At 39.3% G+C, this 27,362-nt stretch overlaps 1 protein-coding gene across 1 annotated transcript in view; it reads right to left on the bottom strand.

Moving 5' to 3' along the window:
• LOC136866273 (ATP-dependent DNA helicase DDX31) overlaps positions 1-27,362 on the bottom strand; it is a 318,980-nt gene that overhangs the window by 31,383 nt on the left and 260,235 nt on the right. The window contains exon 11 of the mRNA XM_067143097.2: positions 14,041-14,212. Coding sequence (XP_066999198.2) covers positions 14,041-14,212 — 172 coding nt within the window. The remainder of the gene's footprint in view (positions 1-14,040; positions 14,213-27,362) is intronic.

The raw sequence follows: 27,362 nt of genomic DNA, 5'->3' as shown, positions 1-27,362 counted from the left end.
TACAGCCTACCTTTGCTTTGGATTCATACCACAATTCCCATATAAAATAACGACATGCTAAAATGAGCATAATAATAATAATAATAATAATAATAAAAATAATAATAATAGCATGACCTCAGCCTACGTGTACAGGTGTTTTGATTTGATACAACTCGAGTTCCGTTTTAATTTTACAAGGTCGCTGAGAAAACACATTTCTCTTGGGCGATCCATGAACCCCTGACGCGCTTGAAATACCGCGGTCGAGGATTACGGAGCATACCTCTTACCTGGCAGCCCCGGGTTCGATTTCCGCCCAGGCTGGATTAAGGTTCACTCAGCCCAGATCAGAACAACTGAGGAGTATCTGACGGTGAGATATCGGCCTCTGTCTAGAAAGCCAAGAGTAGGGGCCTAGAAGATTCGTCACGATAACCATGTGTCACCTCTAATCTGCAGACCTTCAGGCTTTGCAGCGGTGACTTGGTAGTTCAAGGCCCATCAGGGCTGTGGTGAGTTGTAGTTTCTTTTTTTTTTTTTTTTTGCTATTTTGCTTTACGTCGCACCGACACAGATAGGTCTTATGGCGACGATCGGATAGGAAAGGCCTAGGAATGGGATGGAAGCGGCCGTGGCATTAATTAAGGTACAGCCCCAGTATTTGCCTGGTGTGAAAATGGGAAACCACGGAAAACCATCTTCAGGGCTGGCGACAGTGGGATTCGAACCCACTATCTCCCGGACGCAAGCTCACAGCTGCGCGTCCCTAACCGCACGGCCAACTCGCCCGGTGAGTTGGAGTTTGGTTTCGATTATTTATATCTAGGAAAATGTATGTATGTATGTATGTATGTATGTATGTATGTATGTATGTATGTATGTATGTATGTATGTATGTATGTATGTATGAGTCCTCAGCACAGAGGCTAGTTGGATCCCCAACAGCTCCACCATCAGCTATCATAGATGGCATAGGAGTCACTGAAGAGACGTGCTGGGAAACGAGAAGCGAGGTAGTTTCCGTTGCCTTCCTCACTGAGCTGGATGCTGCTGTACATATCAGTCTGCAAAGTCCACTGACAAGCACACACCAACCGACCTTATGAGCGACACTTTCACAAGACTTACAATAAGAACTGCATGCTTATGGAATTGCATTACTACATTTGCTGTCGGATTGAGCAGCTCAGACGGTAGAGCGCTGGCCTTCTGTCTCCAAACTGACAGGTTTGAGTCTGGCTAAGTCCGGCTGTATCTGAAGGTGCTCAAATACGCCAGCCTCATGTCGGTAGATTTCCTTCGGGCAAAATTGCGGCACCTCGACGTCTCCGAAAACCGCGAAAGTAGTCAGTGGGACGTAAAACAATTATTATTATTATTATTACTAAAACATTTTCGAAATTGGAGATAGGTGGTAAAAGGTGTTTCTAGATCTGTTTAACTTGATATGGAATGACCCTAGAACGGACTGATGACCGCGCATTGGTTTAAACAACGACAGCAGCACAACAAAAACTACCACTACAACAAAAATACCATCTTAGTAGGCCCTATAATAAAAATACTGCATGAACTTTGAATATTTTTTTTGCAACAACAACCAGAAGAAACTTTCCGCTCACACAGTTACACACTTCAGCTAACTTGAATTAAGGCATAGACGAAATGTAAAATGTACTGTGATCGCCAGGAGAAGCCCATTAATACCAACGAAGTATACAATACGGAAACGTGACGACCAGAGCTCTCTGTCCTATAAACCAGACGCTCCAATCCTTCTGTTACTACTAATCGTATGCACGGACTGAATAGAAAAGCTCCTTCATCACATTGCCGGCAATACCACCCAGCAACAAAACCTCTCGAGCACTTTAGCCGCTTAATGTCGACCGAGAAAAGATCTGAATGCGAAATGTTCTATACCACAAGACGGAAACTTGTTAAGAGTTCACTTGCTTGTCCTTTTAGTCGCAGAGTTCTCTTGTATTCCTCCAACTTCCTTTTTTAAGTTCGAAATGAAGGGGTTTGGCCATTTGGTTACGCCATTTCAAAATGAAGCGGAAACCATGTTGCGCTTACTCTGCGGAAAAATGATGCTTCAAGCGTGGCATAGCAACATCCATTCTAAATCTACTTATACATTGTCAAGGCCTGCTATAAAAACTCAATTTGGTGTCTAAGTTAACTCCTTTTTTGTAGTGTATTGTAAATGACAATGGAACTAAAAAAACCGGCACCGAATGCAATTATTTTAATTCGAAAGCAGCATGGAAGCGAGTGTTTAGTCAACGACACGCCCGCCATCTGCCTCGGCCGGCTAGTTGGCGATCCTGGAGAAGACAAGTGAAGCGAGCCGGCGGAGAGAAGTGACGCTTTAACACGATAATCATGGCCGGACATTAATCTTCTTCCTATGTCCAATGGACAGCTTCTTCCAATTGTTTGGTATGGAGGATATATTAACCCGACGGAGCTAGTTGGCTATGCAGTTTGAGCCATGTAGCTTGAATTCGGGAGATAGTGGGTTCGAACCCTTCTGTTAGCAGTCCTGAAGATGGTTTTCCGTGGTTTTCTATTTTCACACTAGGCGAGTTCCGGGACTGTATCTTAATTAAGGGCATGGTCACTTACTTCCCACTCCTAACCCTGTCCGATCACATCATCGACATAAGACTTGTCTGTGGCGGTGAGACGTACAGGAAATAGCAAATGTTCACCCTACGGGAGACGAGCAACAAATCATTAAAACATACTTTTTCCTAAAACAGGAGCGGAAAAGGATATTTTGGAAAGTTCTTTCAAATCTCAAAGCATGAAAAATTCTCCGTAAAACATATGAGTAATGAATCATGCACATTAGATAATATTTAATATTGTTTTAAGAGGTTTAACATCATGGCTATCGGCCCTTTGTATGAAGCTGATAACGAAGTGAACAGAAAATTGCCATTCTCCGAAGAATAAAAAAAAGGTCTGAGGGTAAGAAAAGGTCACACATGGAGAATGAAAATGAAAATCCACAGCCTGTTTCCAGTCATTCGACCGGGTCAGGAATGGAATGAATGAAGCCCCCATCCAGCGGCGAGGATACGAATTGTGCCGGCTGCCAAAGCCTGTCGCACTCCTCTGGGGCAATGATTAATGAATGACAGATGAAATGAAATTATTATTATTATTATTATTATTATTATTATTATTATTATTATTATTATTATTATGTTATTTGTTTTACGTCACACTAACTACTCTTTTACGGAGACGCCGAGGTGCCGGAATTTAGTCCCGCAGGAGTTCTTTTACGTGCCAGTAAATCTACCGATACGAGGCTGACGTATTTGAGCACCTTCAAATACCACCGGACTGAGCCAGGATCGAAACTGCCAAGTTGGGGTCAGAAAGCCAGCTCCTTAACCGTCTGAGCCACTCAGCCCGGCGAAATGAAATTATATTGGAGAGTGTTGCTGGAATGAAATATGACAGAGAAAACCGGAGTACCCGAAGAAAAACCTGTCCTGCCTCCGCTTTGTCCAGCACAATCTCACATGGAGTGACCGGGATTTGAATCACGGAACCCAGCGGTGAGAGGCCGGCGCACTGCCGCCTGAGCCACAGAGGCTCCACACATGGAGAATAATAATGTTATTTCACATCCCTTCAGTTATTATAGATTTTAAGATACTCCATGAAGTCTGAATTTTGTCTCGCATGACTTCTTAAATATGGCTAGAAATCAACAGCATAGGGTTGTCACATTCAAACACACTCAAATGTCATCAATAAAACCGGGATAGAACCCGTTACCTTGGGAACCGAGGAAAAAGACTAAACGACTGCACCTCTTAGTTCGGCATACGGTACGGGGAGTCAGAGAGAAATGATACATTAGAATCTCAAAGTGTTTTTATGATGTCAAGTGGTTATACCGCCATCTTGACCTACGACGACTTGGCTACGGACATGGGCATTATCATAGTTTACGATTTGGACAGTTGTTATTAGTAGGCTGTGTACCTGATTTTGTCAGTCATCTGTTATGTTTGTAATATTTTACTATGAAAGTCTTTTTTACAAAATGTTTTACGTCCCACCGACACAGATAGGTCTTCCGGCGACGATGGGACAGGAAGGCCTAGAAGTGGGAAGGAATCGGCCGTGGCCTTAATTAAGGTACAGCCCCACCATTTGTCTGGTGTGGAAATGGGAAACCACGGAAAACCATCTTCAGGGGTGCCAACAGTGGGGCTCGAACCTACTATCTCCCGGATGCAAGTTCACAGCTGCGCGCCCCTAACCGCACGCCCAACTCACCCAGTACTAGGAAAGTTTACATTTGTTAATTAGTTTGTTGGCAGTACAAAGGAAATGCGCTCGATGTAGCTGTATATTGTGCTTTGTAAATAAATAAATAAATAAATAAATAAATAAATAAATAAATAAATAAATAAATAAATAAGACAGAGACACTAGGCATGGAATCCTTCCGAGTCAGCACCTCTTATGTCCGGTTGCAGAATGGCCCATTAAATCAGTAGATCGCTCATCGAGTTTGATTTTTGACCGATTTACAGAAAGCCGAATCCCCAATCAACTTGCTCCTATTTACTGATTGAAGATTTGAGAATGACATGAATCTAGTAACAGCGCAATTTGCGATTACTGCTATGTTGATTCTTTAAGGCTTGGTGTCGAGCAATGATATCAAACTGGCAGTAAATCAGGTATCAGCTGAATGTTACTGGTTTTGAGGTCAGGTTTTGACGCAGTAAGAAACAAGAGAGATACAGGAGAGATAAACCCTATAAGAAACTGAAGAGGGCCACATTTTTCATTGAATGATAGAGCCCTCTTACTTAATATAGCAGAGGGCCAAATGGATTTAATTAAAAATATAGAAACGGACGCTGTAAGGTCAAAACAAAAAGACACAACGAGGAAATAAAAGTTGCTTGCCACTTCAATCAAACGAGTCGCGAGTATACTAGGGCTCCGCAGCAATAGAAAACTGCGTTAAAAATAAAACAGGCTGCAGATGTTAAGTTTTGTCATGTTGTCAAATAGTAAATTTTATGGTTCGGGTTTACATGAGTGTTAGAAATTTGATTTGGGGTCACCCAGGAGATGTCTAAGGTACGTGAGGCTAATGGTCGTACAGATAACGGAACATTGCGAGGTTCATAATATAATTCCACCTTGTAGATCGGCTTGAATTTATTATACATCATGCCACCACTAAAACATTGATCAGATTTACATTTACGTATTTAATTAAAGAAGAGATCCTTGAGAGTTTAAAGACTGCACACTTCGATTGGAGAATCATTGCAAGGTCAGCATAAACTTGCCGGTCAAATCTGATACAAGATTGATCTTCAATCAAATACTTATTGTTTCTGCAACTGAGAATGATTGCCAATCAAACCCAACATGATTCAATCAAACTGTAGTCAAATGTTGATTGGCTTTTCTAAAATTGGGCATTAGACTAAGGAACGTTATTCAGCGCCCAATGTGTGATGGGTCTAAACTCAAAGATATCACACTCTTTCGGGCACAACTAGAGCCCCCATGGCACAGGCGGCAGCGCGCCGGCCTCTCACCGCTGGGTTCCGTGGTTCAAATCCCTGTCACTCCATGTGAGATTTGTGCTGGACAAAGCGGAGGCGGGATAGGTTTTTCTCCGGGTACTCCGGTTTTCCTTGTCATATTTCATTCCAGCAACACTCTCCAATATCATTCCATTAGTCATTCATTAATCATTGGCCCAGAGGAGTGCGACAGGCTTCGGCAGCCGGCACAATTCCCATCCTCGCTGCTAGATGGAGGCTTCATTCATTCTACTCCTGACCCGGTCGAATGACTGGAAACAGGCTGTGGATTTTCATTCATTCGGCCACAACAATCATCACTGCGTTCCTCACTCTCGTTCTCTATCTTCCGACTCGTTGGTAGCAAACATTCATTTCTCTCTTTCCTAAGTCGTTTCACTTCTCCACAGGAATTGCAATTGATATCTTGGTTGGTATTCTCCTGGGTTCTGTAGGAGAATGTTGTTCTTCCACTTCCTCTTTTCCCCTTCATCCGTCCTTCCGACCAACTTCGTGGCGAACTTCCATTTCTCTCCTTCCGTAGTCAAGAATGCCACTTCTTCATAAGAATTTCGGTTGGTATCCGTGCCTCGTCTTAGCAGGTGTCCAACAAGTGCATTTCTTGCCTTTTGTTATACAGAGCATGATCTCCCTCTTTCATCCAATGCTCTTCAGAACCTCATACTTTGTAATCATATCCCTCCAGCTTATTTTCAAGTCGCCTCTAGCAACAGAGTTCCAAGGCCTTTCTCTACGAGTTTAGTCCACGTTTTACAGCCACACACTGCCACGATCAAACCGTAAGATTCAGTGATATACAGATATGATGTAAAAAAGAAGACGACCCCCTTTTATTGAAAGCTACTTTTGCTACGTGTATCCGAGATCTTATTTCTCTTAAGGATCTGCCACCTTTTGTAATTTTTTTCTGCCTAGATTGTTGAATTATTTTATTTCCACTGGTGTTTGATTTCCTAGTTCAATTTTGGTAATTTTTATTGCTCCTTACCACATATCAGAATCTTAGTACCTATTTCATTTTCATTTACGTATAAAATATATGTATAATTAATTCAGAACAACTGATTTGGACCTTAAAACAAAGCACCAAATTTATATTTTTAACTAAAGAATATGTGGAATGGATAAATATAATAGCCTCAAGATGGCTGGTAAATATATTCTTCCTGTTAGATTGGTTAGAGCACAAACGCTGCAAAAATACCCCTGCGTTCTAATCCTTTAGCTCTTCAGTTCTCTTTTAGACGATGGACGGTCACTTTCACCAATATATTCCGTAGAAGGTATCCGCTATTTAAGTATTTTGCTTATATTCGTACGTAGGACGTTCATCAGTCATCACCACTTAAATATGTTCAAATGATATTTAACGATCCTGACAGCCCGGAGGAAATTTTCGAGAAGCGCTGCCATCAGTTTTGTGTTGACAAATGCAATGACCTGACATTTCGGACATTCGGGACACAAACTAAAGGTGAGTAGCTGGGATGAATGCCTCAGACGGTTGAGGCGCTGGCTTTCTGACCCCAAATTGGCAGGTTCGAACATGGCTCAGAAGATGCTCAAATACGTCAGCTTCGTGTCGGTAGATTTACGGGCACGTAAAAGAACTCCTGCGAGACTAAATTCCGGCACCTCGGCGTCACCGAAAACCATAAGGGTAGTTAGTGGGACGTAAAGCCAATAACATTATTATTATATATATAATTCGCTGGGGCCATCAAGGACCACGTTACGTCTTGTTGCATTTGACACTGAACTTGGCCTTCTTTAGAGCCCAAATTTCCCTCATTCTTTGTGAGTGGGCCTGCTTACGCTCCTCTGTCCAAGGGGCACCGTGCCTTCTCTTCTGCTGCTCGTCTCGGTTTAGCCCGTTCGTCAATATTTTCTTGCGGAAGAGATCTCTGTTAAGGGCGTCTTCAGCTGAGATATGTAGCATTTGCAGGTCTTCTTTGGTATTTCTAAACCAGAGAATTGTGGTTTTGAGGTTTGAATCAAAAAAGTGAAATATTTCTTTAGTTGACTTTCTTTCGTCCATTCTTTTCAGATGACCGTAAAATCGTGCCCGTCTTTTTCTGATTGTGTCGGTAATTTTCTCTATTTTGCTGTAGACTTCCTTGTTGGATCTCTTTTGATAGATTCCATTCCTGTACTTTGATCCCAAGATTCCTCTCACAATTTTGCGTTCTCTTTTCTCCAGTTCTTCAAGGAGTCCTTTGTTGGCATTTAGAGACAGGGTTTCGGCTGCATATAGAACTACTGGCTTCAGAACTGTTTCATAGTGACGTATCTTGGTGTTTTGGCAAAGGCATTTTTTGTTGTAGATTGTGCGAGATGTTTGGTAGGCTATTTCCAGTTTGCGTACTCGCTCCTGAAGTGCTTCTTTGTCCAGTCCATTTTTCATGATGATCTCACCAGGTATTTGAATTTGTCTACTCGGGTGACGTCCCCGTATTTTGTATGGAGTTTTGGTGGAGCCTCTTTGATGTTAGTCATTACTTCTGTTTTCTCAAACGATATCTGCAAACCAGTTTGTTCGGCAATTTTCTTTAAAATTTCAACTTGAGCTCTAGCGGTTTCTATGTCGTTTGAGAGAACAGCAATATCATCGGCAAATGCTAAGCAGTCTGTTGCGATCCCCTTGGATTTGGTTCCTACTCTCAATGGACTGTAGTTGGTTTCCTGTAATCTCACCCGCCAGGTTCTGATGATCTTTTCAAGAACACAGTTGAAGAGTATCGGGGATAGCCCATCACCTTGTCGGACTCCTGTTTTGATGTCAAAGGAATGCGAGAGACATCCGTGGAACTTCACCTTGGATTTTGTATCGGTCAGGGTGGCTCTAATTAATGCCAGCAGTTTCAAATCAACTCCAAATTCATTTAAGATGTTTCGCAGGACTTCCCGGTCAATGGAGTCGTACGCTTTCTTAAAGTCCACAAAGACAGATACATACTGCTTGGACCTTAGTGTACAATATCTGATGATCGTTTTGAGATTTTGGATCTGTTCAGCTGTTGAGCGACCTTTTCTGAACCCTCCTTGGTATTCACCTATTTGATGTTCGACTTGTGCTTCCAAACGCTCCAGGATGGCAAGTGATAGAATTTTGTAAGTCACGGGTAGCAAAGATATTCCTCTGTAGTTGTTGATGTTCTTCATGCTGCCTTTTTTGTGTAATAGATGGATCAAAGCTATTTTCCAATCTTCGGGTAGGGTCTCCTTATTCCAAATTTCTTCTATTTGCTTTTGCAAGATATCAAGTGATTCCTCTGGGGCATATTTCCATAGTTCTGCTACTACTCAGTCTTCCCCCGGCGCTTTGTTACTTTTGAGACGGGCAATGTGGCGCTTGATTTCATCTCTGTCGGGTGGTCTGGAATCTGGGTACCTGAGTAAGGGTTCCTTGGTCTCAATGGCGCTTTGCGGTTTAGAGCAATTACGTAAATTCTTGAAGTAATCTGCCAGAATGCTGCAATTTTCTTCATTTGACGTAGCCAGTGTGCCGTCCTTTTGCTCAAAGCATAGAGATGGTGGTTTATAGCCAGCGATTTTGCATTTGAAGGCTCTGTAGTACTCTCTGCTTTCATTCTTCCTAAAGTTTTGTTCTATCTTTTCAATGAGAGATTTTTCGTATTTACGTTTCTCAGTTCTGAACACCCTAACTGCTTGGGCACGTTGGGTTTTGTAGGTTTCCCAATCATTTTCTGATTTCGTAGAGTAATTTTTATTATTATTATTATTATTATTATTATTATTATTATTATTATTATTATTATTAAGATGAGTAGCTTATAAACCAAGCGAGTTCACAAGTATATTCGAAGCGAAACTCGAGCTAGTCTAATTTGAAGTATTTCGAGGAATTCGCTGGGTGAAGTTTCATGTGTATGTCTGACTACCTTAAAGCATACCAGTATTATTCAAGTACGGTTCATTAAACCAATATCTATAATGCTAATCGTATATCCAAGTTAAAATATGTTTACAATGCTTTGGGACAAATTGTAATATTGTCTCACTGCAAAACAAAATGCCACAAACAAGTCTATGGATGTAGTAGCTCTTGTAATGATTAACAAATATGAACGAAAAACTACATAAATATGCTCAACGGGTTGCATTTTATCACCCAGGAGTTGTAGATGATCACTTCTCAGCCCATGAACCCATACAATAAAACAAGATTCTACCTTTCGCAACACTTTCCATCAGTCATTTTGGTTCACACTTATAAGAGTACATAGGTGACATAATAAGACAGCTCACAAAAGTACTGTTCCCTTAGTCATTCCAATTTCCCGCCAAACCAGAGCAGCACCTCGCAACCGTAAGACCTCAGTTCATGTCAACCATAGCGTTTTAATGTAAATTTAAGATGATGGCACTCATGGAAAAATGACCATACATTAAGGTGCGTAGTATTATTCAACTTCGTCTAAATGTACATCACACAAGAAAAAGTGGTCAAAACCGACTCTTTGAGCTGGGCTGAGTGACTCAGACAGTTGAGGCACTGGCCTTCTGACCCCAACTTGGCAGGTTCCATCCCGGCTCAGTCCGGTGATATTTGAAGGTACTCAACTACGTCAGCCTCGTGTCGGTAGATTTACTGGCACGTGGAAAAAGTTCTGCGTGACTAAATTCCGGCACCTCGGCGTCTCCGAAAACCGTAAGATTAGTTAGTGGGACGTAAAGCAAATAACATTATGAAAAACCTACTTCAGTTTCTGTGCATAGGTGACCGATTGCGACAGGATAACACAAAGGCACACTTATCAATGTAGATTACGATGGGGCCACTCTTGAGATGTACAGAACTATCCTGTTCTGACGGGCACTAACAGTGAAATTCAACGAGCTTCGAAGTCCCACCGTCAGGCGTTTCACCCTGATTTCTTCCAGGCCTTACGAGATGAATTTATTGACTGGTACAAAAAATATTTTGACACGTACGAGAACTGTATAAAATAGTATGTAGTAGCTCCATATTATGTATTACACGTACCGCCTCAGTTCATGCATTCTTACCTTATTAATTGGTGCGTTCGCATAATGTAACTATAGGCAACACAACGCTTAGTTTTCTTTTTTCGAGTGCAATATTAAAACCCTTTTCACTGGCCTGTCTGTAAGTAAGGCATTGTCAATTACTTGAGGTCGGGGATTAAGCCCAGTTTTACGGCCGGATGCCCTTCCTGACGTCAATCCTATGAGGAAATATGTACTTACTAGTATATTTCTGCAGCGGTTGGTAATGTGGTGGGCAAATAAAGTTATGTGTATTCTACTGAACTTGCAAAAACTAATGCACCCATACATATCGATAATGTGAAAAATCTGTTTTTGAATCATGCACAAATTTCACACCAATACAAGATTCTGCTTCCCTGCTCTGCCACAAATTGAAGAGTACATTTCGTCCCAGTACCTGTTAAGAAGGGTAAAATGACCTCAGACCCTGTTTATTATACAAAGGAAGTAAGAAAATTAAAAAGAAAATGTAGAATAGTAAACCGGAAAATCAAAGAGGGTAGGGAGAGTAGAGAAACTAGAAAACAGCTAATGAGGGAACTGAATAGAGTGAAAAAGGAAGCAAAAGAGAATTATATGAATGGCATACTTCAAGAGTGTAATGACCACAAAGGGAAATGGAAAAAGCTGTATTCATATATCAGGAATCAAAAATGAAAAGGAATCCAAATTCCTACAATGGTGGGAGAAGGGGGTGAACACTTTTTAACAGATACTGAGAAAGCAAACCTATTTAGCAGGGAATTCAGAGATTCAGTAGAAGACTGTCACGAGTTAGAAACCGAAACAGAAGATAGAGAGGGGAAAACACACAGGGAAACAAGAAGCTTCATATTCACAAATATTTTGAAAGAAATTCAGCTGCTTCAGCAAGGGAAAGCAGCAGGAAGTGATCAAATTACTGGGGAGGTATTAAAGACAATGGGGTGGTATATAGTGCCTTATTTAAAATTTATCTTTGACTATGCCATAAATAATAGTGTAATACCAAAGGAATGGAAGGAATCTATAATAATACCAATTTATAAAGGAAATGGTGATAAAAGGAAACCAGAAAACTACAGACCAATCAGCCTGACCAGTACAGTTTGTAAAATACTGGAGAGTTTAATAGCAAAGTACATCAGAGGGATATGTGATGATAAAAATTGGTTCATGAGGAGCCAGTATGGATTTAGACAGAAATTTTCTTGTGAGGCACAACTGGTGGGATTTCAACAGGACATATCAGATCAGTTGGATTCAGGAGGCCAGTTAGATTGCATAGCCATAGATCTTTCCAAAGCCTTTGATAGAGTGTAACATGGAATATTATTAAAGAAATTGGAGGGAATAGGATTGGACGTAAGGGTTACACACTGGATGAAAACAATTCTGAAATCAAGGGGTCAGAAAGTCAAAGTAGGAAATAATGTATCGCAGGAAGAGAAAGTTTGGAAGGGAATTGCACAGGGTAGTATAATCGGTCAGTTACTTTTCTTAATATACGCAAATGATTTAGGGAATAATATAACATAAAAAATCAGATTGTATGCAGATGACATAATTGTTTATAGGGATATAAACAACATTGAGGATTGTTCAGAATTACAAAAGGACCTTGAGAGTATCCAACAATGGGTTGAAGAAAATAATATGAAGGTTAATGGAGGCAAATCAACTGTTACAACATTTACAAACAGGAATTTTAAAACTGAATTTGAATATACTTTGGATGAGGTAGTTATCCTAAAAGATGGCAAGTGCAAATACTTAGGTGTAAGATGTGAAAGTAATTTGCACTGGAAGGGTCATGTGGATGACATTGTTGGGATAGTATACAGATCGTTACATGTCATAATGAGGTTACTTAAAGGATGCAACAAAGAATTAAAAGAGAAAAGTTACTTAAGTATGGTTCGTCCATTATTGGAATACGAAAACAGTGTTTGGGATCCTCACCAAGAATACCTAATAAAAGAAATAGATGGTGTTCAGAGGAAAGCAACAAGATTTGTAACAGGGGATTTCAGGAAAACGAGTAGTGTATCAGAAATGTTAAAGGAACATGGGTGGGAAACTTTAAGTACGAGAAGGGAGAAAACTAGACTTATAGGATTATATAGAGCCTATACAGGAGAAGAAGCATGGGGAGATATCCGTGAGAGGCTTCAGTTGGAGTAAATTTTCATTCATTGGGAAGGGCGTGAAGGAGTGGAACAGTTTACCAGGGGTAGTGTTTGATCCTTTTCCATAATCTTTACAGATATTCAAGAAGAGAATAAACAGCAACAGAGAAAATGAAGTGTTAGAGGGCATTCGACCAGTGCAGGTTATTGTAAATAAAAAAATGTGTGTGAATAAATTAATTCCATCCCCTGGTCTAAGGAGTTTAGACAGCCAAAGTAGGAGTCTGCCTGTAGGAGTGAAGTACAGTGGGGACTTCGACGGCTCTGGGACCGCTACGGTAGCTGTGAAGGTCCTTCAGGAACTCTGAAAAGTGGTGGCAAAAGGGGCTCTGGCTAAGACGCAGCAGGTCATTATGCTACTTAAGTTCCAAAATGGGTAAAAAATAAATAAATAAATTAATAAATGCAATGTAAATTTTAATCTTATACCAGTTGTATACTATTATTTGAAGTAATTCCACATACTGTATATGAGTTGACTATATTTGTAAGTACAGGAGATATTATAAGTAGAATGTTGTAAACAATATACATTTATTAAAGATGAGCTGTGTGTTTAATAGAAAAAATTGTTAGCGTAAATTGTATAATATTGTATTCTAGGAAAATTTTCTTCTCTTGTTAATCTAAAATTTAGTGCTTGACAATAATGTATTTTAGTGTACCATTTGCCACCGAGGTAGACACCTCATTTGCAAATAACGAGATTCTGATTTGATTTGATATCTGAATAGAAAAATGGGTTAACATCCCACTACTGGGATCTTGCAAGTGACTTTCCGTGGTTTCTCACTTACACTTTTAAAGAAATATCCAGATACCATTTATCGGTCCGACCGCATCCCCCTCAATTCTGGCTGCAGTTAATTACAAATATCACATAGGCCTACCAATACAACGCCACATATTATCTCACAAGACTGCAGTAACAACAAGAACCATATTCTGCTCCTTTCATTTTCGATTATGATAATGATTTTTTTCCTTCCTTCTTTGACTTTTCCCAATTAACTGGAGTCGGCACTAATGAAGACTGAGCTCTGTTTTACAGCCAGATGACCTTCCTGATGACAACGCTATTTACAAGGATATATTTACCATTGCGTGTTTCTGTGGTAGTTGGAAGTGTGATGCAAATATACGCAGCCCCCGAGCGGCTGGCGTTCAGTTCAGAGCACGCGACATCCAGCATCACAACCGCTCGAGACACCTGTTGTTCTTTGCGCTCGCCTAACACGGGATAAACTCACCTGTTATCTCCTTGCCGTTGGTGCTGTCGCCGGCCAATACCACCGATGGTTGACGGCGGGTCTCGGAGAGCAAAACTCTTCGCATGGTGGCCCAGATGTAAAGCCTTGAAGCTGAACACATCCCGGATATTTTTGGGATAGCTGGCGTAGAATCTCACCCACGACACGTACGCTAAGAGGAAAGATATGTTATTATACAGTAAGCAAGCCAAGAATACACTAGATTTCATGAATCGAAAGGGTGCATTCATTTTTAAAAACATCCATAGTATAATCACACTGTTTACTTGTTTACTACTAACTGTCGAAGTTGTTGGAGACTATAGAGAGGAAAACCTGTTAAGTCGATGCTTTCTAAATATTTTATTTTAACGTCTCTTGCAGCCTACTTTATTTTGCATTTCTGCTAAACAGGAGAAGTTAACGAGATATTACGATATTCAAGAACAATATACATGAAAGAAAATATGTTAAGTTCATATGTTCAGTCGAAACACTTCACACATGGCCTGAAAACCATATCTACTAAAATGTAACAGACCCCAAAACTTTGGAAGCTGCTACTATTTCTACTATTGAGGAACACAAACTGTATGCAGTTTTCCGACGCTTTAAAGTAAATTCGTGTCCTCATCCCGAGGTGGTGCAGTAAATTTCTGGCATACTCCAAATGGATGCGAGGTGTATGGCCTGTATGTACTTATTTGACAACATACCAGCCCCCCTGCCAATTTTAGATTTATGGCAGAACCGAGTATCGAACCCGGGCCCCCGAGGACGGCAGCTTCTAATGCTAACCGGCATGATACGGAGGCTTCTAACGCTCTACCTCATTTATACGAACTTGATGAAAAAGCAAAACATGACTCTTATGGCACAAACTAACAGGAAAGAGAATCAATCAAACACTGATCCAAAACCGACGGAGGAAGGAGGTTGGTAAGCCGAGGAGTTGAAGGTGTGCTCGGTCCACCCGGATAGACATACGTTTGATTCTCTATGTCCAGAAACTTATAGACTAGCTTTCAACTTCTGGGAAGGCATACGATCCTTTAGGTTACAAAAGGTTACAGACAAAAAAAGTACCAGGTCGATTCCCAGGGGAAAAACTGGTCGGGCACAGGTCGTTCTCTACCCTACTAGTCCCAGGATAAGAAAGTGGAGTTTTAACACTCCTCCGTAGGATTTCAGGGCCTGTACGAGTGTGGTTTCCATTTTACCTTTAACACAAAATATTATTTTCACATTCATATTTCTAGAAATTACAAAGTAAAGATTAAATAAATCCACGATTTACTTTTTTCTCTTTCTGCACTGGAGATCTTCGTAAGAGGAACACGCTGTGAACATTATGAATTAACTCGAAAGTGGCGTATTATATGCAGTACTTATTCCTCTTCTATAGTCTCTTGAAGCTAGAAATATTATAAAATATGAAGTTTTAAGGAGTGTTTAAACATCAACCCCAACTTACAAAAGATGTAACTCGGAAGTTTATTCCCTCAAACTATTCAATTCGTATCAGAAATTATGTTTAGTGCTAGTATAAATCAGAGATTCAGTCATTAAATGGGTATTCTTTGACTTACATTGTCAGACGCATTGGCATTCTTAATACATGTATGAGATGAGAGAAAAAAGTTTTGGCGAACGATTTCAATTGCAAACGTAAAAATACAGTTGTAGAGTTTTCTTGGTCATCGGTATTATGTTTTATTTATGCATTTATTTCGTAGAAGAATAGAGCACAAGCTCCAACTACAGTTGCTACATCCAATTAATTATATCATATTGTAAACATAAATAAATAAATAAATAAATAAATAAATAAATAAATAAATAAATAAATAAATAAATAAATAAATAAATAAATAAATAAATAAATAAATAAATAAATAAATAAATACATAAATAAATAAATAAATAAATAAATAAATAAAAAATCTCATATGTAACTGGAAAAGTACAACATATGGTAGAGTCATTCAATTATTATAATATAAGAACTTAAAAATTAGAAATATAACTGTTACGGCAATATCGTGGATCACAGGGGTGTAAGAAGGTGCTGAGATGAATGGGCGGACAATGAATTGACCAGAACGTAAGTTAATGCACTAAATTTTGAAATTTTATTTCTTTCCTTGTTTTGAGCTTAAAATTTAATAGATAGAAGATTTGAATAAAACATAACAAGATTATAATGAGCTCGTCAACTCCAACAATAATGACTTAAAGTCCAAAACATCAGGTACAAAATTGGAGATAATTATCAACATGATAATAAACAAGGGGATGAGCATTGCAGCTCTGAACAGGTACAGTAGAAGAGCATGTTTGCTCCACTAATTTATATAGCCTAGAAGTCTGAGCTCCGAAAGTTAACATAGTCTCGCCTCTCAGAAGCATAAGCTTTTAATAGCGCACTTACAACCTGTAGGTTGTTCTTAACTAAAGTATTTACACATCTTTGCCCTGATGTGGGCTTACTTACCGCTCAACAGTTTGTTACACACTGGTCTATGAACAATCACAGAATAAACAGAGGCAATGAGTGCCCATTCTAAATGGCTTTCAGGTAAAAAAAAAAAAAGTAAAAAAAAAAAAGAAAAGGTTTAACATGATGGACCATGAAGAAAAGGCTAGGAGGCGAAACACTTGCACATTTTAAAACCCTAAGTGGGCTTACGGCCCAAAGATACAGAGGCTACGCCTATTCTACGCCGGGGAGACTAAATGAGAAACATTAAATTCCAAAAGAGTGTTAAGAATTTTAAATGATTAGAAACTTTACTCACCCCAGACCTAACTGAATGGAAATCAACAGAGGGTAATCACTCTTTGTTCCCTCAGTTTACATGTTTCCTAGTGGGGATTTGAACAGAGTCCTCAGAATTGCGGAAAATCTACATTTAAACCAAGAAATTAGAACTTTACATGAATAAAATAAGTTTGAAACCTTCCCCCTCAAGGTATCTGCGTGGAGCTATCGCATTTTAAGAAAATTCTGCCATTACCTTGAGTTGCTGGGCCTTCCGAACGCCGACCTGCGGCCCCTGTCCGCTAGGAACACGCCGCACTCACTAAACTGGAGCGATAAAGGTAACGATACAGCCCTAAAGTGCCCAACTTTTATAGTATTTCGAGGGGAAGTTTCTAGAACTCTTTATAGATAGGCTGGATGCCTGTACACACACCAAATTTTAATTGGCTAGCGAAAATAGTTACAAATTTCTGATTGGCTGATAGGTACTGAAGAAGGAAGCAGCAGGAGAGCTGACAACTTTGATACATAAAAAAACAATTCTAAGAACCAACTTGAAGAACTTCCACAATCCGTATTTCTTTATGGATTAATTATAGTTAATTCCAAAAGATGGAGCAATTAAACCTGTAGTAGAGACATCTAACAACTGAAAACCAAACTATTTAGTACTACATCAGTTCAAGTTAGATTACATAGATGGGTTTATAGGAGGCGCGCAGTTTAACTGGCCGGAGAAAGTGTAATCCTGGTACAATAACAATAATCAATGCAATATAAATATAAAATTCCTAAAAAAATCAGTTTCAACAACCGAAAGTTGCCAAAATATGGAATAAGGTCGCAAAAAATGTATAAATACGTTGTATAAAGGCAGGCATGAAAATAGAAACAAGCAATAATAAATTGAAGAACTTTCAGGCACCTTAGAAACATAAAACTTGGTACTAGAGAATCTGATACCACGGCCATCCTTAAAAAAATGGAAAATTTCCTGAACACCCTGCGGAGACAGAGCTGCGGAGTTCGACATTCGGGCTCACAAGCAAAAAACCCAAAGTAGGCAAGCGTAATCAATTTTTTACCCAGTGGGAAACTTCTTTCCCAGAGCGATGATCTACAGTTTTCGTTGACTTAAAAAGTGTTCAAATTAATCTTTACCATCAAACTCCAGGAAAGTATTGAGGGGATTTTAGAGATATTAAAGAGAGAAGGATACGTAATTGATCAATAAAGAAAGCTCCACTGAAGTGATTCAGGTGGTTATCAGCAGACGAGTGGGCCTATTAAAAACAAATTAAAACATCGTCAATATAAATTAGGGTCGTTGTCCAGATCAATAAATGTCAAGATTAATTAAAATAATTTACGTAAATGCTGCAAGGTGCACTGAAACAACGGCGTGTTTTGCACTGTGAAGCAAAACAAGTGTAACAAAAATATATATGAAAGAGACAATGTATATAGGCCTGTATATCTTATTGAATGCACTTTGATCCTTTATGTCAATGAAAAACATTATGAATCTAGTTTACCAGCTTTTTAATATTACCTAAGTCCATTCCATTAGTAATGTGTATTAAAGTTCAATTTTTTTGTTAAAAGTCATCGTAATTAGTATGTGCAGCGAAAGCGTATGGGTACTGTTAGTTAACACTAAATGAATACCATCTGCGGGGAGGAACGGCGAATTTTAAATTACTGTGCCTTTAATCCGCGCTTCGTGGACAAAATGAAAGCCCTACGGGAGCGTTATTCCACTCAATCTTACACCAGAGATGTATAGATGTTCATAAAATTCATAAGGCCGCTAGTGAATTTGACGTTCAGTTAGTTCGCTTTGCAACAGGCAATATTGGCCATGTAACGCAGGTTGCATTCGCGGGGGGCATACGCTACCAGTACGTCAGAGCTCTGTGAATATCAGCTGTTACTGTTTGATTCATGTAAGGTTCTTGCAACAATGTCGTCAACAGTATTTACAGACTAGAGTCTGTTAAATAACCTGAATGGTTGTGGCATTTGTTCTGGTAGATAATTGACTACAGACAGGTTCGGAAAGGAAGCGAGCCTGGCCATCCCGATAGTCATACGGAGTTTAAGATAAAAATACATGGATAACCAATTTTAGTATACCCAAGTGTGAACTTATATCTTACATGTCTTTTTAGTTTTTTGGACTGTGTGTGCACAGCACTGCAGACTCCCAAACCAGTATTAGATTCGAGGTACAGCGGGGAATCCCACCTGAACCAACCAGAGCTACTGTACTTCTAAGTTAACATCGCTGCTTCCTACCTGGGATTTGAGATTTCATTCAACAAAACATGCCAGGTTTACTACATATTATTATTATTACCTACGCCCATTTCATTAGTAATATGTAATTAAAGTTCAATTTTTTGTTAAAAGTCATTGTAATTTGTCTGTGCAGCGAAAGCGCATGGGTATTGTTAGTTAACAGTTAGTTAGTTAGTTAGTTAGTTAGTTAGTTAGTTAGTTTGTTAGTTACCGAGCTCGATAGCCGCAGTCGTTTAAGTACGGCCAGTATCCAGTATTCGGGAGATAGTAGGTTCGAACCCCACTGTCGGCAGCCCTGAAAATGGTTTTCCGTGGTTTCCCATTTTCACGCCAAGCAAATGCTGGTGCTGTACCTTAATTAAGGCCACGGCCGCTTCCTTCCCACTCCTAGCCCTTCCCTGTCCCATCGTTGCCGTAAGACCTATCTGTGTCGGTGTGACGTAAAGCAACTAGCAAAAAAAAAAGTTAGTTAGTTAGTTAGTTAGTTAGTTAGTTGGGGGAATGGCGTATGGCTTTTAGTGCCGGGAGTGTCCGAGGACATGTTCGGCTCGCCAGATGCAGGTCTTTTGATGTGACGCCCGTAGGCGTTAGTCAGTTATAAACAAAAATTTTGTTTTTCGGGGCAACATTTTCACCACTTTTCTTCGACTAGTAATCATAACTACGAGGAATGAATCTTTGTACATATGGAATACACCAGTTAGAGTAGGCGTGCCGATGCTTTCTTGTACTGACAGGTCTTAGTCCAGTGGCCATTCCTTCTCTAAGCTTCACTTTCTCACACAAAAAATTGGGGCTGAAAATTTCTAAGTCTCTAAGTATAAGCACGACCGGACCATCGACATTTCTTGGCTAGTTAATACATCGAGGCTTGTTTACAATTTGCTGCACTTCTTAGCTTTTAAAACGACTTCAAATAATACCATTTGCTTCAAATTGCTCTACACGGCACACAGTGGTCCGGATTCGAAAAAAAAGCGGACCAAAAAAATCGATTTTGGAACTGTACTTTAGAAACACCAAACAACTTTCCAAGTGAAGTATACTTATCATCATACATTAATTTCACTATTCCTGTGAAATTGCTTCTGAGTTTCCCATACACAATACTGAAAAAGTGATAGAACTCTTCGTTTCTGAACATTGAAGTATCTTTCTCACTTCAAAATGAAATTCAGGGTCTATCTGTACATACTTGGTGATCTCATCTATTTATTCATAGCATGATTTTCAATTTCAGATCACTTTTCAAAGCGCCTGATTTTCCTGAAAGAAAAAGTTTGCTTAACTTATTGCATATGTTTAGCATAAACTTTGTGCAAGTTTTAAAATGAAGTCTGGAAAAATATCCGCACAGGTTTCATCGTCAGAACACGTCATCTGCGTGATTCAGAAGGCAGAGAACATTTTTATCTGTGTGCTCTGAAGATAAACACTCGCGCGAGATCAGGATCTGTTGAGAGATTTGCCTACGCTACACAAGGAATATCTCGCGGCAAGGAAACCAAAATAATCTTCAGTCGTGAGAGATAATTGATTAGTAGTTGTTGTGTGTGTCATGAAGAGTGAAAAATGAACTTCATTGTTAGTCCCAGAGAACATCATAACAAGATTCGAGAGAACAAAATCAGTCTCGTGTGCGTCAAGAAAAGTTTGTGGTAACATATTTCATTAAAAATTACAATTAAATGTTGGCGAGAGAGCCGATAAAACAATATATAATAATGTTAAAAAAATATGTTTCTCCCTTATTTTGACCGGTGGAGAAAGTGTAGCTCCTTAGAATTTTTTTTGAAGAAGTATTCAGACTGGTTGAAAAAACACATTGTAATTTAAATTCCGAACATGCCAAGCTCCCCAAATTAGAAGACCGAGTTCGTTCTCCAAAAGAATTTGGAGAAATGACGGTGAAAAGCAAAAGAAGATAAATGGAGAGTGCCACTTCATCAAAGCTTTCTATGCGACCGCTATGGATTTAAAGGCCAGAAAGTGACGACTCATCAGCCAAACTACGTAGGTCGAGTTATAAGTCATGGCAATTATTTTTTTTTCTCGCGAACAGGAGACAACACGGAAAATCTAAGATATGCATTTGGAAACGTACGGTATGTACTTGCGTATGATGCCACTAGCTGTTGTATGTAAACAACCGTGTGGGTCTAGGCATGCCCCCAAGTTCAGTGTGTGGATGAGATCGTCACAAAATGGAAGTCAAGAAGCAGAAGCAACCATCGTATATTAAAATAGTAGTTCTCCGCGGCAGAAATGCACGCCAATGACCTGCAGAGCTGCGGGAAGCATTAGGTGTGCATACCATGCCCTATATAACAGTGGCGAGGTGGGTGGAGTATCAACAGCCGATTTGCCTCGCCGAGACAGTCCAGTGTCCATGGACAAAGATGTACCGCTGGCAACACACAGTGGAAACCTTGGGTGATTATTTCGAAGGTCTGTAACCAGAGGAGACCTGTCCTTTGTACGTACCTCATCACCGAAGTCGTTTAACGTATAGCTTCATCCATCGAACCTTTATCTCCTAATTTCGTGTACCCTCCTGCCATCGTTCTCACCTATTTAAATCTGTAACCGCTCTCGTTCCACGTCTGTTACTTCTGAATCCACCCTGTTTTCATGCCCGTACAACAGACTTTGAAAACAGACCTAGGTAAGAATTTTGTCCGATCTCAATTATTTAAGACACATCCCCAGTAGTTAAAACGATCCACCTGTTCCCGATTTGTATTCGATATCTGACATCCAGTCCTCAGAAGTTTCTTTCCAACTATCGTCACTTAAGTCTTGGAAATGCTAATCTTCATATCTTACCCGTTGACCTTTTTTCCTTTTTCAAAGTTCCATTAAGATTACAGGTTACGCAGATGGCATACCCGAAACCGCTTACTACATTTCCGACGTAATGAATCCTTCTCTGTCATTTTATACCTTTCAGTAAGAGGCAACAAAGGAGAAATATTACAGCCCTGCTTAACACCAGTAACTGTTCCTCTGCACATGGCAACACATTTTCACTTAATAATCTGTCATATTCTATGCCTTCTCTACATAACTGTCTCTTCCTCAAACAGCATTTTCAATTACTTGACGCATACTGAAAATCCAGTCCTGGCAGTTACTCGATGGTCTGAAACCACACTCGTATAATAATAATAATATAACAATTAGTGTCGGGACGAATCTCCTTTGGTTTATGGCGAGCAAACACAATTACAATGACAGCTTATGCTTTCACAGTCGGGCATAACACTGATAACAGACAATTTCCAATTTTGTAGCCCTGATCACTTGTAGTTTGAAGTACCGACGTTGACCTGAAAACTGTGTTATGCAATTTAATTGGCCCTCTGTGTCGGATGTTTACGAGTCTTTAAAAAACTCGCGGAAGACTTCTGTTTAAAAAAACGATAACTTATTCTTGACGAACATAAAATCGTATTTCTGTCTGTAATTATGGAATATTAACCTGATAGTTGGTCTTTATACCGAAAAGGACAAAATGGACTATGCAAATTCAATTTAATGGTTTTTGATGTTGTTTGCTTGTTTGTTGTTTGTCTGTTATAGCAGCACGGGAAAACGTATTCGCAGTTTTTATAAAACTTGGTACTGTATTTATGTTTAGGAAAAGGGCGAGTACGATTTTAGCTATAGGCTGTTCAAAAAAAAAAATCAGCACAACTGGCGAGTCAGAGGGAGCGTAAACTACAAAACTCGATGAATCTTTCTAACGCTCGATTTTATAGGAAAATTGCTGATGACAAAATATATTTACAACATCATCAGCAATTTATTTTGGTCTGTATCTTTGATACTGAAACACGAGGGAAATAAGGGAATGTCCTGTGACTTCAAGAGCCGATAACTTAACTCTATGGAGAGTTGATATAGAGATCATCACGGAAGTATTTTAAAGGCTTTGAACGTATATTTTAATATTAATCAAATACTTGGTTTTTATACCAGAATATTGTACATTCAAGAAGAAATGCGAGTGCCATATTATTTCAATTGTTCTGTTTTCATTTTGTCAATCATACCCAGTTCTGGACAGAATAATAAACAGAAGACAAAAATGCAATCATGCACATGCTAAGTGATTGTCCGGTCAACGACGGGCGCAACAGCTAGTAAACTAGGAAATTTTTAGATTTGTAATCGATATCACAGATTAACGTAGCCGTTATCTGATGAAATTTCATTCTTTTTTTTTCTGGTAACACAGAGATACAGCTGCTTTAATATTTATACATTTTTGCGATAAATGGAGTATTTAAAGACCAATTTGTTAGGGAACATTCTTTTGTTTTTTTACTTTTACTTCTTACGTGAGATTTTGTTGAAATTTCATCCTTTTTTCTGGTAGTACAGAGATGTAACTGCTTTAGGATTTATATATTTGTGATAAATGAAGTATTTTGAGACAAATTTGTTCGGGAACATTTTTTTTTTTTACTTTTGCTTCTTACGTGAGATTTTGTTCACTTCTTTAATTTTCGGAGCATTTTAGTCTAATTTTGTCCAGAAATTTCTACTAATGCTAAGATTTTGTTTTCAATGACATTTCATTACTGCTCTACACATCTTTGACATTACTTTCGTACATATTTTAATCCTTCTTTTCTATACATTCGGTACTGCCATTTGACCATCCACCCCTATGCAACTCATATCTAACGTGCAGTAATATCTGGAGTTCCTCGAAGCAGGAGATGGCACTGATTTAGTGACCAGCGATACTGTATATTTTAAGTATGCCCTTATTGTTTCAGAAAAGGTAGAAAGGAAATTTTCCATAAACTGACCAAGATTCAGTTTTGAAAACTTGCATAAAGTCTTTACTGTATACTGAAAGTTAGTGAGTGAAAAATAATAAGTAACAACAAACAAGGACTAACTGCTGGAGACTACATCAGATAAAATAATTTATGTGCAGCAACTCAGATCAAATTGATGCAAAATTAAGTAAATAATGACGTATTTACAGTCTTCTACACTTGTAACTGAATTCAGTACTGAATATGCGTTATTAATTATTATCCAATAATAAAAAGTTCAAAATCTTTTTTCCTAAGATCTACATTATAATATAAAATTTATTTTTTACATTTTTGTAATTTTGGGACATTTTAAATCATTTGTAGGTCATCAAAATCCTAGCTCTACAATAAGACAGAGGTGGACGCGCTCGAGTCGAGTAGCCACCTACACAAATAATGATAATCGTAGGACCAGTAATTAACAAAGAGAGAGAGAGAGAGAGAGAGAGAGATGAGGTCATCGGTCATTGCCATAACCACAGAGCCATAGGAAGTGCACCAGGCTATTCTTCTGTAATTACCCCGCCCTCGTTACATGCCAACCGAGGGATCGTAAACTGCTCGTAATGACCACCAATTTTTTTGTCCTTTCTCAGTCAACTTGAAAGTTAAATTCGCGAGGCGAGGGGTTCGATTTCCGATAGCCGGACACCAAACTGCACTCTGTGCTGGACTTGTTGGCTGTCACCCGACACCAAACAACACCGCCTCGCCAGCCCTGCTAGCCTGCCGGGATTTAAAAAAAAAAGCTTCACACCTCGTTTAGCAGAAACAAATGATAGCTAGAATACAGTATACACATGAGCTCTACACTCAGTGTGGGTTTACGTAATTGTCAAAAGATCCATCGTAACAACAACATTTGTTATTTGCCCAACTTCGATTCTTTCAATTTGAAACGGTTCTCCTCAGGAAGAGTAGAAAGAATAGTTGAGATAAATAAATTTATTTATTTCTGTCTCACCTGAGAACACAATGGAATACAACAGACTGCATACATATCTATTATTTGTACATTATTTTGTTTTACTTTCATCCCAAGTATGATAGGCTCGAGTTCCTAATTAAGAATTTCTGTGCCTCGTAAAAATAATAACGATACTTCTAGGACCTAAGCCGGATCGTCAGTGTAGCATCTTTCGCCTCAGGGTACCCGCGTTCAATTCTCAGCCGAATCAAGGATTTTGGCTGCGTTCGGTCATTTCCTCTGGCTTGGGGACTGGGCGTTTGCGACTGTTCTAGCGCACATGTCTTCATACAAACACAGCCACGACAGAAACATGTGACACCGTAGTCGAAGACATCCATCAATGTATGGTGAGGATCAGAAAGATATTCGGACGTAAAACATGTGCAACAGAGATCGTATCTGTGACCCGTCAGAGTGTTGGAAAATTAGCAGAAGCAGAAGAGGAAAATAAAAATGTACTGATGAATCAATTTAAGGAGTGGTAAAAGCTAGGTGTCAACAGCTCCATGAAGGGAAAAGGAGGAAGACAAAAATTGCTAGCTCCTCAAAACGAAAGGATATTCCATAACGAAGGGAAGACTAACAAAAGCGAGAAAATCAAGACCGGGTGTGTCTCATATACCGTACCTAATATTCTCGTGATCGAGGGGAGTTTGCCGTTGTTGTAAATACCGCACTGAAGTACGTGCGACATATCTTGACACTATAAATATTTGTAAGTTGATGCGATCCACAGAAGAAACTATTACATTTTAGCATATAGCAAGTACTACATAAAAGACGACCGGTGGAGTGTGATGAAAAATAACTACAAACTGTTACAAACCGGTACTATAAACTGTTATTATCTTGCTGTGAAGTGGTTCTGCGCCTCCTAGATCGCTTGTATCTTCTTGTGATCTTATGAGGGGAACATAAAAGTGAAAATTATATTCTCGGCATGATTATCATCGACTCATACAAGAAGAATTCTCATTTCCTGTGACTATTTCCCTTCACATTCCATGTTGGAAGAGTACGAAGTTCACAGGAATTGCTGTTAATAAAATCATTCGTATTAAGGAAATTTTGGAAAGATGAAGCCTAAAACTATATTTGGAAGGGAGCATTTCGAGAAAAGCTACCATACTTTGGCCACACAATGAGAAGTATCTCTCTGGAAAAGGAAAGGAAGGTAGTAGAACAGGAATTGTAAGACCAAGATCACGTTAGTCAGATGGTGTCAAAGTCTATACTGGCATGAAGATCGCCATAAAAAAGAAGTAGCCCAAAATAGAGTTGAATGGAGACACAAGATCCACAGGATGACCGACAGTCTTTCTAAACTGAACGAGAGAGAGAGAGAGAGAGAGAGAGAGAGAGAGAGAGAAAGAGAAATTTAACACGTGGAGAGGTGAACTTCACTACATTATTTCTTAAAACTATTTTTAAGCTACAACTCTGTTTCCAGTTCCAGGAATCAGCTTCGTCTCTTCTGCACGAATGCACACGGATATGGCAATCCCTTATTGAACAACAAATGGGAGAAATCACTTACATGAAAACCAAACTCATTAAATGGATAGAGCAGAGTCATGGTACTATAAACTGTTATCATCTTGCCGTGCAGTGGACAATACCACAGTAGTTCTGTACGATCAAAATGTTCGACATTTTGTCAATCTCTGTTCACATTCGAAGGACTGGAGAGGTTTCCCTCAACGTGGAATCGTTGGTAACAATGTTACAAAGAAAGAAATCAACGTCGTTTCCGAAAACATTTCAAATAATGTAATTGTTTTTTTACGTCCCACTAACTACTTTTACGGTTTTTTAAGACACCGAGGTGCCGCAATTTAGTCCCACAAGAGTTCGTTTACGTGCCAGTAAATCTACCGACACGAGGCCAATGTTTCTGAGCACTTTCAAATACCGCCGGACTGAGCCAAGACCGAACCTGCCAAGTTAGATTCAGAAGGTCAGCGCCTCAACCGTCAGAGTCACTCAGCCCGGTGAAAACATTTCAACAGTGGTTAAAGATATACGACTTACACGATGTCACTAGTTCGCACAAACATGAATCATGACGTCTTATAGGGTAGAATAAAACAGAATACAAGAAATTATGCTCTTCCGTTTCTTTCTTGTTATCTGTAGGACCAGTAGTATCAATAGAAAAGTACAGTTATGCCGTCGACATTTTCGACACCTCGATATTTAGGAAATGGAAGGCGATCGATACATACGGAGCCTTGAGGACTATCTCGTGTCTTGTATTTTTTCCTACTTCCCATTGTAGAGAAATGAGATTTCTTATCCTCAATTCAAAAATGAACTAACAGGTTGGAAAATAATGATCGTTCGTGGTGAACAAGAAATAGGGATAGCCCCAGTCGTGGGGTGGCCGTGCGTAAAACGAATTCCAAGAGGAACGTACTAATACTAGTAATAATAATAATAATGTTATTGGTTT

This window comes from Anabrus simplex, chromosome 3 (assembly GCF_040414725.1).
Source record: "Anabrus simplex isolate iqAnaSimp1 chromosome 3, ASM4041472v1, whole genome shotgun sequence".
Lineage (NCBI taxonomy): Eukaryota > Metazoa > Arthropoda > Insecta > Orthoptera > Tettigoniidae > Anabrus > Anabrus simplex.
This window is presented reverse-complemented; position numbering and strand designations above follow the sequence as displayed.